Consider the following 13,078-nt stretch of genomic DNA (forward strand, 5'->3'; position numbering starts at 1 on the left):
CAAAATTGTTTCTAAATAAGACATACTTATTATAGTTATAAATTTGTCTATTTAGCAATTTTTCACCCCACTGAAAAGATTTGAATCCTGATCAGTAGGGGATGCTGCCTCATCCCTGTTTCCATTTGCTATGAAGCACTGTACAGTGCTCACTGAATGGTTTATAGCTGAGTTTGATTTGCATGTCTGGCCCTTGTGTTTTTTTTCAGGAGTATGGCAGTGATGAGGACCGGAAAAATAATCAGAGGTAAGATCTTTTTTCCTGGAAAATTCTTTACTTTAGTGTCGGAATTTAAATAAGTTAAAATATAAACATTTTTAGCCTGTTTCTGCCCACACCAATTTTGAATAAAGTGGGGAAAAAAAGGGTGGGAAACAAAAGTAAAGTGATGATGTTGTCAGGGGACCTGAGGATGGCATAGCTGTAGAACACCACACCCCAGCTTCTCGCAGGTCTACCCAGAATATTTAGTTGGCTAATGCAGCATGTCACTTTGTATTCAGCTCATATTTTCTTGGTTTTATACACTCACCCCCCTCTGTTGACTATATAATATGGGTTATCGATATGCTTTATGCCCCCATATGAAGTAGCTAAATTGCTTTTGAACATGGATGTTAAAATACTGGCAAAAATGCTAGCAAGCCAATTGGGTACTGTTTTGGTGGATATTATTTCAGAGGACCAAACAGGTTCTATGAAGGGCCGCCACTCTTTTTCTAATGTACTACGTTAGCTCCTAAATGTTATTCATTCTGCATCTCGATTGGATGCTGCAGAGGTAGTTATCTCATCAGATAAAGTAAAAGCATTCAACAGGGTGGAATGGGAATATGTATTTGCCATCTTGAAAAAAAATTGGTTTTGGGGAAAAATCCACCTCAAGGGTCCATCCGCTTTCTCTATTCCTCTACAGCAGGGCTAGTCAACTACTTTCTTATGAAGGCCAACTTACTCAAATGTAAATGGTAAGGGGGCCAAACTTTTTTTCAGAGTAATTTTCGGATCTTAGCACTTACATGTGAACATGAAAAACAACACAAATACCCTTAATACTGTGTATCAAAATGTTTAGTAACAATGTGTTTATGTAACATACACAATAAGGCAGTCATTATGTGTGAAATGACTGCCCTATATACTACATTTATCCATTCGTTATTAAACTGGCGATTTTCATTGTCAACTTTACTCTTTTCAGTGTGGACAGTGACATTTTGAGGTTATTTTGTTTGCTAGTTAGCAGCAGCAAGCAGGTTAGCGTGGCACACTCACTAGGTTGGCAGCTGGTGGTGCGCACGTAGGGAGCGTTGGGAGCAGTTAGGGGTGGGACAAAGCAGTCTCCCATTGGAGGAGATTGAATGGGAGCGCATTCTTGCCCAAAAACAGATTTTTCTTCGTGGGAAAATTCATTATAATTTTTAATGTTCAAATAAAAATTGATCTAAGGGCCGGAAGAAATAATCCTCGGGCCGGATTTGGCCCGCGGGCCACCAGTTGACTAGGCCTGCTCTACAGGCTTGCGTCTATACCAATAATCTATGTTCTCCATACTTCCCGCTCACAAGGAACTCGTCCGGGCTCCCTCCTATCACCTCTTTTATTCGCTATAGCCATTGAACCCCTCTCCATAGCTCTAAAAGCATCCCCATTGATCAAGGGCATTTGTCGTTGCGGTATTGAATATCATTTTTCCTTATATGCAGATGACCTATATGTCATTGACCCTGTTGCCTGTGTACCAGAAATATTAGAATATTAGATGTATTGGAAAAACTTTGGCGCTTTCTACGGATGTAAATTAAATTTCACAAAGAGCGAGTGTTTTCCGGTTAACAACTCTGCATGAATGATCAGCCAAGGTGAACGTCCTTTTAATTTTTCTAAAACTAGTTTTAAATAACTGGGTATAAAAATCACTCATTCCATTAAATCTCTACATAAAGAGAATTTTACAGCCCTAGTGGAAAAAGTGAGATCAGACCTTCAGAGATGAAAGGTTATTCCTTTATCTTTAACTGGCAGAGTTCAGTGTGTGAAAATGAACATTTTGCCCCGACTTCTTCATCTATTTATGTGTTTGCCTCTTTTTCTGCCCAAATGTTTTTTCCTCCCAGTTGACAGCTTGAGCTCAACCTTTATATGAAGGAGCCATGTTCCACGCATAAATAAATCTCTGCTTCAGAGAAATAGGTCAAAAGGGGGCTTAGCTTTTCCAAACAACATTTTATTATTGGGCAGCAAACATCCAAAAGATTTTTTTTTTGGCTACATCATCCAGACATGGACTGGTTTCATATGGAGGCTGACTCCTGTTCGTCTTCTCTTCAAGCTCTTGTTTGCGTCCCCTTACTGTCATCTCCCTCCCGATATACCTCTAGCCCCATTATCACATATAAACCCCAATTCCAATGAAGTTGGGACGTTGTGTAAAACGTGAATAAAAACAGAATACAATGATTTGCAAATCCTTTTTGACCTATATTCAATTGAATACACTGCAAAGACAAGATATTTAATGTTCAAACTGATAAACTTTATTGTTTTTTGCAAATATTCACTCATTTTGAATTTGATGCCTGTAACACGTTCCAAATAAGCTGGGACAGGGGCAACAAAAGACTGGGAAAGTTGAGGAATGCTCAAAAAACACCTGTTTGGAACATTCCACAGGTGAACAGGTTAATTGGAAACAGGTGAGTGTCATGATTGGGTATAAAAGGAGCATCCCCGAAAGGCTCAGTCATTCACAAGCAAGAATGGGGTGAGGTTCACCACTTTGTGAACAACTGCGTGAGCAAATAGTCCAACAGTTTAAGAACAACGTTTCTCAACGTACAATTGCAAGGAATTTAGGGATTTCATCATCTACAGTCCATAGTATCATCAAAAGATTCAGAGAATCCAGTGAAATCTCTGCACATAAGCGGCAAGGCCGAAAACCAACATTGAATGCCCGTGACCTTCGACACAGTTCGTCACCACATCTACAAGTGCAAGTTAAAACTCTACCATGCAAAGCGAAAGCCATATATCAACAACACCCAGAAATGCCACCAGCTTCTCTGGGCCCGAGCTCACCTGAGATGGACTGACGCAAAGTGGAAAAGTGTGCTGTGGTCTGACAAGTCCACATTTCAAATTGTTTTTGGAAATCATGGACATCGTGTCCTCCGGGCTAAAGCGGAAAAGGACCATCCAGATTGTTATCAGCGCAAAGTTTAAAAGCCAGCATCTGTGATGGTATGGGGGTGTGTTAGTGTCCATGGCATGGGTAACTTGCACATCTGTGAAGGCACCATTAATGCTGAAAGGTACATACAGGTTTTGGAGCAACATATGCTTGATGATGACTGTTGGGAGAGGGCCACTGCATGTGTCTACTCCTCTTCCACCAGACCCGTCTGAGTCTAATCCAGTTTAAGGTTCTACATTGAATTCATCTCTGTAAATTTCAACTTTCAAAGTTTTAACTTGAAGTAGATGACAGATGTGACCATTGTGCACAATCCCCAGCTGCCCCAACACAAATGTTCTGGTCATGCCCTAAATTGATAAGTTCCTGGTCCTTCTTTTTTGGGAGGTCCCCTGCTACCTCCTCGTCATCATCCCTGATAAGAGGACATGATGATGTTCCTTAAACTACAAAAATTAAATTTGCCATTCGCAGATCAGCCCAGAAATTTTATTCTACCTGGCAGCCCCTCTTATCTTATGTTGACTATCTGACAGTACTTCCCTATGATTAATACCACTTGTATTATTTGTATTCCATGTCTTAATTTTAATTGGATGCTGCGTATCAGTGTAGACTACTATACTTATGGCAAATGGGATATATTTTTCTCCAATCACTAAAATGTATGACGTCATAAAGCATGACTTATGTAAACAGAAACGACTACTAACAGTTCATTTGTACGTGGTACTCTACGTCATGTTGAACTTGGTACTTATGAGATGACTGAATGCATCTTGTTGATGTAAAGCTCTCTAGTCTATTTTATTAGTATTTTGTAGTTTTTGATTTATCTATTATTACTGTAATTAATGTTTATTTTTATTTTTTGCATTGGCAATGGGTAAGGGTTGGGTGAGAGGGGGCTGGGGGGAGAAGTACCAAAATATGGAGGAACAATCATTTCCATTTCCATTGTATTTGGATGTTTTTGTTTTTTGTTTTTTTTGTACACCCAATGTTCCTTTAAATAAAATATTATTTAAAATAAATAAACATTACCATGCCTTTTCTGTCCAGTGCTTAGAGGAGCATTCTGCATTTTTGAAACTACTGATGGAAACTGCTCTGTGGTTCTTAAAATACATTAAGAAGATTATGATGTAATGTTTGAGGCTTGTCTAGATTAGATATTTAGGGAATGGGTGTGGGTGATAAGACATATTTGGTCATATTTTTGCAGGCCCAATAGAGGCTGCACTGTTCATTTAATGCCACCAGCTGATGGATCAAGGGTTTAGATGAGGCTAGCATTATGACACTCATATCTTCCTCCTCTTCATAGATGTTGACTCAAAATGTAAGCCAGTATTGTGAGTCAGTAACACACTAAAAGATAGAACCTACTTTCTTCATAGGGATATTTCAGTATCTTAAAGAGATCCTTGTTGTTGCATTAATCTTTTTTTTTTTTGTGGAGTTGCTTGCAGTCATTATGAAACCATTTGAAAGGTCAGTTTTGGCAGCTGACCAGCCGCTCTTCTTGTCCTCAGTCCAGTGGATCCAGTGATGTCAATGAATCTGGCTCTCTTAGGGCCATATAGCATCAGTCTGGCAGGAACCTGATCCACATTTTATCCTCCAGTGGCCATTGGTTCTCACAGCTTCCTCAGGGAGAAATGCTCCTCACAACACACGCGACTGTAGATGTGTGTATGCATGCAGGCATGCACCCATGTGTGTTTGTTCACAATTTGGGATTCTACCTTATGCAACTCCTCTTTTTCTAATATTTGTATTTCTCCTCTGTTATACTCATAACATAGTGAGTAAATATGTGATGTACTTTGTTTAGCAACAAAGCACAAACTAAAAAAAATGTTTAGTCTAATGCATTTTTCTGTTTTTCAATCACTGTTTCTGTTGGTATTGTAGGTCATGCAAAGTTGAAAATGGTTTTTCATGCTTTGTTTGGAGTCTCTCAATGAGGGGCATGTTTCTCTTTGACTCTACAATGAATTGTCATTCTTTATTTAGTATTCTGAAAGTCAAACAAGCCCCCACATCCATTTATGCTTGAGAATGATGCCAAGTGAGATTCCCTTCCATCCAACCTCAGCGCCAATAACAACCCGTACTTGAATGATGGTATTGTGGTAGACTGTTGCAAAAGAAAACCGATTGCTCAAGCACGCACTGTGAAGAGGAAAAAGACTGCTGCTCGTAGGTGGGGAACAGAGAGGGTAGCGAAGACAGCTACTCGAGAGCTAGAGGGGAAAACGGCTGCAGTGTAGGAATAAGAAGGATGTACTAAACCAAGATGGGATGCAGGACTAGACTGTTAAACTAAAATTTGCTGCAATTTGGTAAGAGGAAAAAGGTTATTACGGCTTATGACGTTTGATTATTAGGGTTAAATCCTATTGGGTTTAGTTCTATGTGGTTGTTGTTTCTGTTGAATTTAGGCTAATATAATTTTACATGTACATGCTGTGAGGAAAAGACTTTCTGGAGGAGACCAAGTTGACAATAGCAGGTTTTTCTCGGACAGTGGATCCTAAAGAGTGTCCTCCAATAACCAGCAGGATGCATCTGGTAGTAAAACCCTCACCGAAAGCCATGTTCACCGTGCTGCCCCACTTTGTGAAGAACACTGCACTGACTCAAAGGGAACTCTGTCGTATGTAAGTTCTCGTGGCAGCATACCTGTTTGCTTTTCTCAAAGTGGCTATATAACCATATCTGAATTTGATTGCTGAACTGTGTTAAATGAGGACATTACTACTTTTTGAATTGGTGTGTCATACAGCGAAAAACTACAATTTCAGAATAGAAAGACGATTATATATAACTTTTTTTTTGTGCAGATACATTTTAAAGGTGAAGTTTTTTCAAGAAACGACTGACTTTGACAGTAGGCAGGCTAATGAATCTGTTTCTGACTCTGGCTTCATAAATAATGATTTGTTCCTGTATTTTTTTTTTTGCAAAATATTTTTATTGGAAAAAATAGTAATTACAAAGTTTCAGTAAAAAAAATGCAATTTACATTTTTATATATGCAAAAAATAAGAACAACCCTCTCTTTGAAACATGAGGGAAGATAAAGGAAGTTAGCACAGAGGGGAAAAGAACAACAACAACAAAAAAATCTACCTCCACATACACACAACATGCACACACTCCCCAACCTACACTCTCCCTGGCTCATTGAGACTAATACATAGCCGAATAGTCACATCAATACTATGATGTACGCCAGATGGCACAACTTTAGTCAGGCAATGTCTGTAGTTCGGTAAAATAGGTTATGAAGGGTCACCATCTCTGAAAAAACCGTTTGAGTAAATCTCAATGTGTATTTGATTTTGTTGGGGGGCACTGAGCAGACTTTCAGTGTAATGGTAAAGAACATCTGACTAGCAAGGTTGTGAAATCAATGATATCTTGTACAGAATTTAGAGAAACCAAATTATCAGGGGTCCCAGATATACCAGTCAACTGACAATGGTGAAACTGCATTTTTCTTTTCAACTGCCAGCATAACTAGTAGTTATAGAGATTTTGTACTGAAGCAGGATAGCTTCATCACAGATTAATAGCCAAACTGTCTTGTCTCTTATTTTTAAGTGTTGGAAGAATGTTGCCAGGATTTAGTCATGTTTTTGCTCATCCTAACATTATCAACAAATCTGTTTTCTTGAGAAATCTGACAAGAAAATGATGACAAAGCAGAACAGAGGAGCTGAAACAAAAGATCTTGTGATGATCCCACTCAGTAGTACCAGGCTTTGTGTGTAGATATAAAGGGGGTAGCACATCTGTACACTAACAAAGCCATTCTCTGTTCTGTCTAAATGGTGTACAAGCTGGAGGACACCCAGGACATCCTCCTCCTCAATGCCCTGTACATAGCAAAGTTAGTGAGGAGCCTTTGTCAGTTGAACCTTTAGGAAGGCTACACAAGAGACAGCAAGAATGAGAGTGAAAAAGACATGCAGATAGACAGTGAATTAAAAAAAAATCTATGAAAGGTCACAGAAAGATACATATGTCATGAAAGCTGCTGAAAAAGAAGTGTTCTGATTTTCAATTACTCTCCAGGTTCCAATGCATTCACTTGCTGAACCAACGAGGAGCCATTAAGAGTGCAAAATCATTTGTGCGTCTTGCACTGCTTGCAGATTGCACCCACCAAGTGATCTCGTGTCTTTACAACATTGATTTAATTTTCTGGACTTAAAGATAAAAGTTATGTTCAAAATACTGTAGGCTAACAAGGGAACAATACAGTGTCTTCTTGCACTACTAATTATTTCAATATTCCCGCAATATGTAAAGGAGTCGAGAGGCAGCTATCTCTTTTTAAGAGAAGCCCCTGACTGCAGCCTGCAGATTGGTGACGTGTTCATGTTGGCTGTGACGTGCGCAATGTGGGCGGAGTCGGTGACGTGCTCAATGTTTGTACAGTAACGCACGCAAGAATGCCAGTGTCGGTACTTGATCTACTCGCCCTGATCGGGGTCCTGTGACTACAGATGACATCACTACTTCACGCATTATGATTGGGTAGGGCTTGGGTAGGAGCTAGTTTAGATTAGGAACAGCGGGAAACAGTAGATTGACGTTAGATGCAGCTCGAGCCTTCGGCCCTCGCGTGCGTTCACTCGTCCAGGACTCCCCCCCGCTTTGGGGGGGTCCTGAGCCTGCAGCCTCGCTCCTTAGACGCAGCTCATGCCTTCGGCCCTCGCACCTTTACTAACCAGCTCTATGTCAATGTGGATTGTAAAAAACACACAGATAAATAACTATAAAGCTAGCGTAAAACAACGCTAGCTAGCAACATAATCCGTGACTGCTGTTTCATGCTAGCTAATGTTCGTGCAATGGCGGGAATCGCAAACCAGTGAATTTGAGGACGCCCACATTGCGCATGTCACAGCCCACATCAAACACATCACTGACATTGAACACCTCACCGATCCGCAGGCTGCAGTAAGGGGTACTTGCTTTTTAATGCCAACTCCCGTGTCCCATACACCGCATGACCCCAGGAGTGCTCTTATATTTACACACCAAAAATGGCTGCTGAACAACAGTTTTCCCTCCGAGGTCACTATTAGAAACATTAGTCTTAGTCATGGCCCTACAGTCAGTCAGTCAGTAAAATGGTCATCTACTTAATCACTCAAAAACCCAAATAAATAACACAACCACAATACTCAAAACATGAACACACCATCACTAAAAACAATTTGAACATGAACGTTAACAGTCTCAGGATTCCTTGTGCTTCCCCAGCGCAGAACTGCTGAGAGCCAGAGTGACTGCCCTCTCTGGTCCCTATATAGCCCTCACCTGAGGGGTCAGTTGTCCTCGATGACCCCATCACCCAATACATAGTCCCTCAAATATCCAGTTGCCGCGCTGGCAAACAGGCAGCCTGGGGATCTCAGGAAGCGCAAGGGGGGGGGGGGTGAGACACACTGATCGGCGCATGTGGTGCTACTGTCACCTCCAGCCCCAACAACAAGTGAAGCAAGGGGGGGTATGGGGAGAGTCTGTCCTGGTGCAGCACCACTATGTGCCTCTGGCCGGGTATGCGCACCCGGTATATCACATCAGACAGCCAGCCCACAACCTCGCTAGGCCCCTGCCAGTGGCTGCGAAACTTGGGGGAAATCCCCTTCTTGCAAATGGGACAATACACCCATACCTTGTTCCCTCGCACGAAGGCCTGCCCAAGGCACCGTGTCATAAACCCTCTTCTGCCGCACTCCGGAGTTGGCCTGGGCTCACCAGGTGTAGTCGAGGACCACCTGAAGGCGATTCCTCAGTCTCTGAAGGTAGTCCATTTTTTCCTCCCAGCAGCCTCAGGCTCAGGCAGGGCCCTGAACACCAAGTCTGCCAGTGTCCACAGCTCCCGCCCAAACATGAGGGCAGCAGGCATGCACTGGCTGGACTCCTGGACAGCAGTCTGGTAGGACCACAGGACCAGGGGCAAGTAGTGGTCCCAGTCCCACTGGTGTCGACTGGTGAAGATGGCAGGCTAGGTGGCCAGGGTGTAGTTTAACCACTCCACCAGCCCGTCACTTTGAGGATGGAGCAGTGTCATCCTCACCTTTTTTCACCCCCATCTGCTGGCAGACCTCACTCAAGACTTGGGACTTGAAGTTCCACCCCTGGTCGCTGTGGAGCTCGACGGGAACTCAAAGGTGGGTGAACATATCCTCCAGCAGCCTCTCCACTGTCGTGGTAGCACTCTGATCCAGCACCACATATGCCTCTGGCCACTTTGTGAAGTAGTCCATAGCCACGAGGACGTAGTGGTTGCTGGAGTCGTTGAGGGCAAAAGGCCTGAGGATGTCCAACCCTGCTCATTCCTTTGGGCCCCCACCAAGTACTGCTGTAGTGGGGCATGGGAGCACTGGGTCAGTCCCTTCTGGGTATATAGTATATATATATATATATACACTACCGTTCAAAAGTTTGGGATCACCCAAACAATTTTGTGTTTTCCATGAAAAGTCACACTTATTCACCACCATATGTTGTGAAATGAATAGAAAATAGAGTCAAGACATTGACAAGGTTAGAAATAATGATTTGTATTTGAAATAAGATTTTTTTTACATCAAACTTTGCTTTCGTCAAAGAATCCTCCATTTGCAGCAATTACAGCATTGCAGACCTTTGGCATTCTAGCTGTTAATTTGTTGAGGTAATCTGGAGAAATTGCACCCCACGCTTCCAGAAGCAGCTCCCACAAGTTGGATTGGTTGGATGGGCACTTCTTGCGTACCATACGGTCAAGCTGCTCCCACAACAGCTCAATGGGGTTCAGATCTGGTGACTGCGCTGGCCACTCCATTACCGATAGAATACCAGCTGCCTGCTTCTGCTCTAAATAGTTCTTGCACAATTTGGAGGTGTGTTTAGGGTCATTGTCCTGTTGTAGGATGAAATTGGCTCCAATCAAGCGCTGTCCACTGGGTATGGCATGGCGTTGCAAAATGGAGTGATAGCCTTCCTTATTCAGAATCCCTTTTACCCTGTACAAATCTCCCACCTTACCAGCACCAAAGCAACCCCAGACCATCACATTACCTCCACCATGCTTAACAGATGGCGTCAGGCATTCTTCCAGCATCTTTTCATTTGTTCTGCGTCTCACAAACGTTCTTCTTTGTGATCCAAACACCTCAAACTTGGATTCATCCGTCCACAACACTTTTTTCCAGTCTTCCTCTGTCCAATGTCTGTGTTCTTTTGCCCATCTTAATCTTTTTCTTTTATTGGTCAGTCTCAGATATGGCTTTTTCTTTGCCACTCTGCCCTGAAGCCCAGAATCCCGCAGCCGCCTCTTCACTGTAGATGTTGACACTGGTGTTTTGCGGGTACTATTTAATGAAGATGCCAGTTGGGGACCTGTGAGGCGTCTGTTTCTCAAACTAGAGACTCTAATGTACTTATCTTCTTGCTCAGTTGTGCAACGCGGCCTCCCACTTCTTTTTCTACTCTGGTTAGAGCCTGTTTGTGCTGTCCTCTGAAGGGAGTAGTACACACCGGTGTAGGAAATCTTCAATTTCTTAGCAATTTCTCGCATGGAATAGCCTTCATTTCTAAGAACAAGAATAGACTGTCGAGTTTCAGATGAAAGTTCTCTTTTTCTGGCCCTTTTGAGCGTTTAATTGACCCCACAAATGTGATGCTCCAGAAACTCAATCTGCTCAAAGGAAGGTCAGTTTTGTAGCTTCTGTAACGAGCTAAACTGTTTTCAGATGTGTGAACATGATTGCACAAGGGTTTTCTAATCATCAATTAGCCTTCTGAGCCAATGAGCAAACACATTGTACCATTAGAACACTGGAGTGATAGTTGCTTGAAATGGGCCTCTATACACCTATGTAGATATTGCACCAAAAACCAGACATTTGCAGCTAGAATAGTCATTTACCACATTAGCAATGTATAGAGTGTATTTCTTTAAAGTTAAGACTAGTTTAAAGTTATCTTCATTGAACAGTACAGTGCTTTTCCTTCAAAAATATGGACATTTCAATGTGATCCCAAACTTTTGAACGGTAGTGTATATACATACATACATACATACATACACACACACACACAAAATTAATAATGTTAGCAAAAAGCACTATGGCCTGTGTTTTGTTTTAAGGTGTGCGTGGCAGTGGGTACAGTTGACGTTGCAGCTGCTGTTTGTTTCCATGATTGGGATTTTGGATGCAGCACGAGATGCACATTGCAGAGCTTTCCCATACAGCACCTGACACTGGGCTGGATCCGCCCACAGTCCAGCAGATCCACATAGGAATCACATCCGCCCTTAGACCGCCCCCCCCCACCTCTGCGCCGATTCTGGCAGATCATTATATAGCAATCACATCTGCTCCTGTACCGCCCCGCACCTCTGGCCAGGTTGTGGCCTCCTTACGAAAGTTGGAACCCATTTTTAAATTAGGCCTTGTGGATCTAAAATGAGTCAAGAGTCAGCACCTGAATTCCCTATTTCCACATCAATTTTTTTAGAAACAGATTTCAGTGGACTGTTTAAGAGAAAAAACGTTTATGATCCTTGAATATGCCGCCATGCATATTTGTACCAGCGTAATGGCGGATCCGTTTTGCCAATCCGCACCAGATGCTGTGATACATTCGGCCCGGATCCGGCCCAGTTTCATTTTGCTGTCTGGGTACTTTTAAAAGTAAGAGTGTTACTTTTTACTTTATCAGCCTTTGGTCAAAACATCAAGTGGCCCCACATTTGACAACTAATCTCACATAGTCAGACCTCTGTTTAGTTTTACTTGGGTCTGGCTACACAATATTCGTTGACATCTGGCCTACTTATTATTTTGCTTATCTAACTTGCTCAACAGTGCTGAATGTACACCAACAGTGACTCAGGAAAAAAAAAGAAACAATGTGAGCGATGTGAAAAAAAAACAACTTCCCAGTCAATTGTTTATTGTGCTACACAAATTGAATGGGAAGTTTTGTTTTGTTTCCTACAGTGTTCTTGTTCATCCACGTAGTCACATTCTCGCTCCTGTTGCAATTAAGAGGACAGATAAAATTCAGACTTTGGGGTGTCACAGTTTGCGTTTTTACCGAGAGATGCTTTTTGACTGTGCCACTTGCTTACATCGTGTTTCTTGCTTTATTCAGCTTTGAAATTGTTATGACAGACAGGTCCAAATAAAAGTCAGCAGTACAATGAAAACCAAATTTTGGGAGAATCTCCTGTCAAGGAGGGCAACAAGTATAGTTAAATATGCTTTAAATATGAAGTGCTGGGGGAACACGAGTCATAAATGTTTATAGATGTTCAGTGGTAATGAACCTGTGACATTGGAGTGGAGGAAATAATCACGATGGCACACTGCGCTGTATTTACACTGTGCTTGGTATAGTAATAATGGATTTAGAGTGCACTACATTTTAAAGAGAAACAGTTTGATATTATAGGCCAAGTGACTCAAATTCATTTGAAAAGGGGTGGGAAGACACAGTAAATGTCAAATTTATCAAGAAAATGTAGGTTTTTACGCATTTCTCCAATTAATAAATATATTTTAGTGAGAGAAGAAAATAGAAAATATGCAGCTCACATCGGCTGACAGGCTTTTCATGTGGCCACGTGATGGTGAAAGTGACGGAGACTACATACTTGCTCTACTAATGAACACAGTTTTTGCTGTTTTGCAACTTTCAAAGCCAACTCACTTTGAATAAATTACTGACTTATTAATTATTGCTCATCAGCACGTGCTCGTCAGCCTTGTCAGCCTTTTGTGCCTATCTATCCTGGATGAGGGATCCCTCTGGTGTTCTTCCTGAGACTTCTTGCTTTTTTTTTTTCTTTTTTCTCTTGGACA

The 13,078-nt window shown here is 41.9% G+C and overlaps 1 protein-coding gene across 1 annotated transcript in view; it reads left to right on the top strand.

The window, feature by feature from the left end:
• Nucleotides 1-13,078, top strand: part of ssh1b (slingshot protein phosphatase 1b) — a 48,333-nt gene that overhangs the window by 15,346 nt on the left and 19,909 nt on the right. The window contains exon 3 of the mRNA XM_056290918.1: nucleotides 210-247. Within this exon, the coding sequence (XP_056146893.1) occupies nucleotides 210-247 (38 nt within the window). The remainder of the gene's footprint in view (nucleotides 1-209; nucleotides 248-13,078) is intronic.

The sequence above is a fragment of the Lampris incognitus genome, chromosome 12, assembly GCF_029633865.1.
Source record: "Lampris incognitus isolate fLamInc1 chromosome 12, fLamInc1.hap2, whole genome shotgun sequence".
Taxonomy (NCBI): Eukaryota; Metazoa; Chordata; class Actinopteri; order Lampriformes; family Lampridae; genus Lampris; species Lampris incognitus.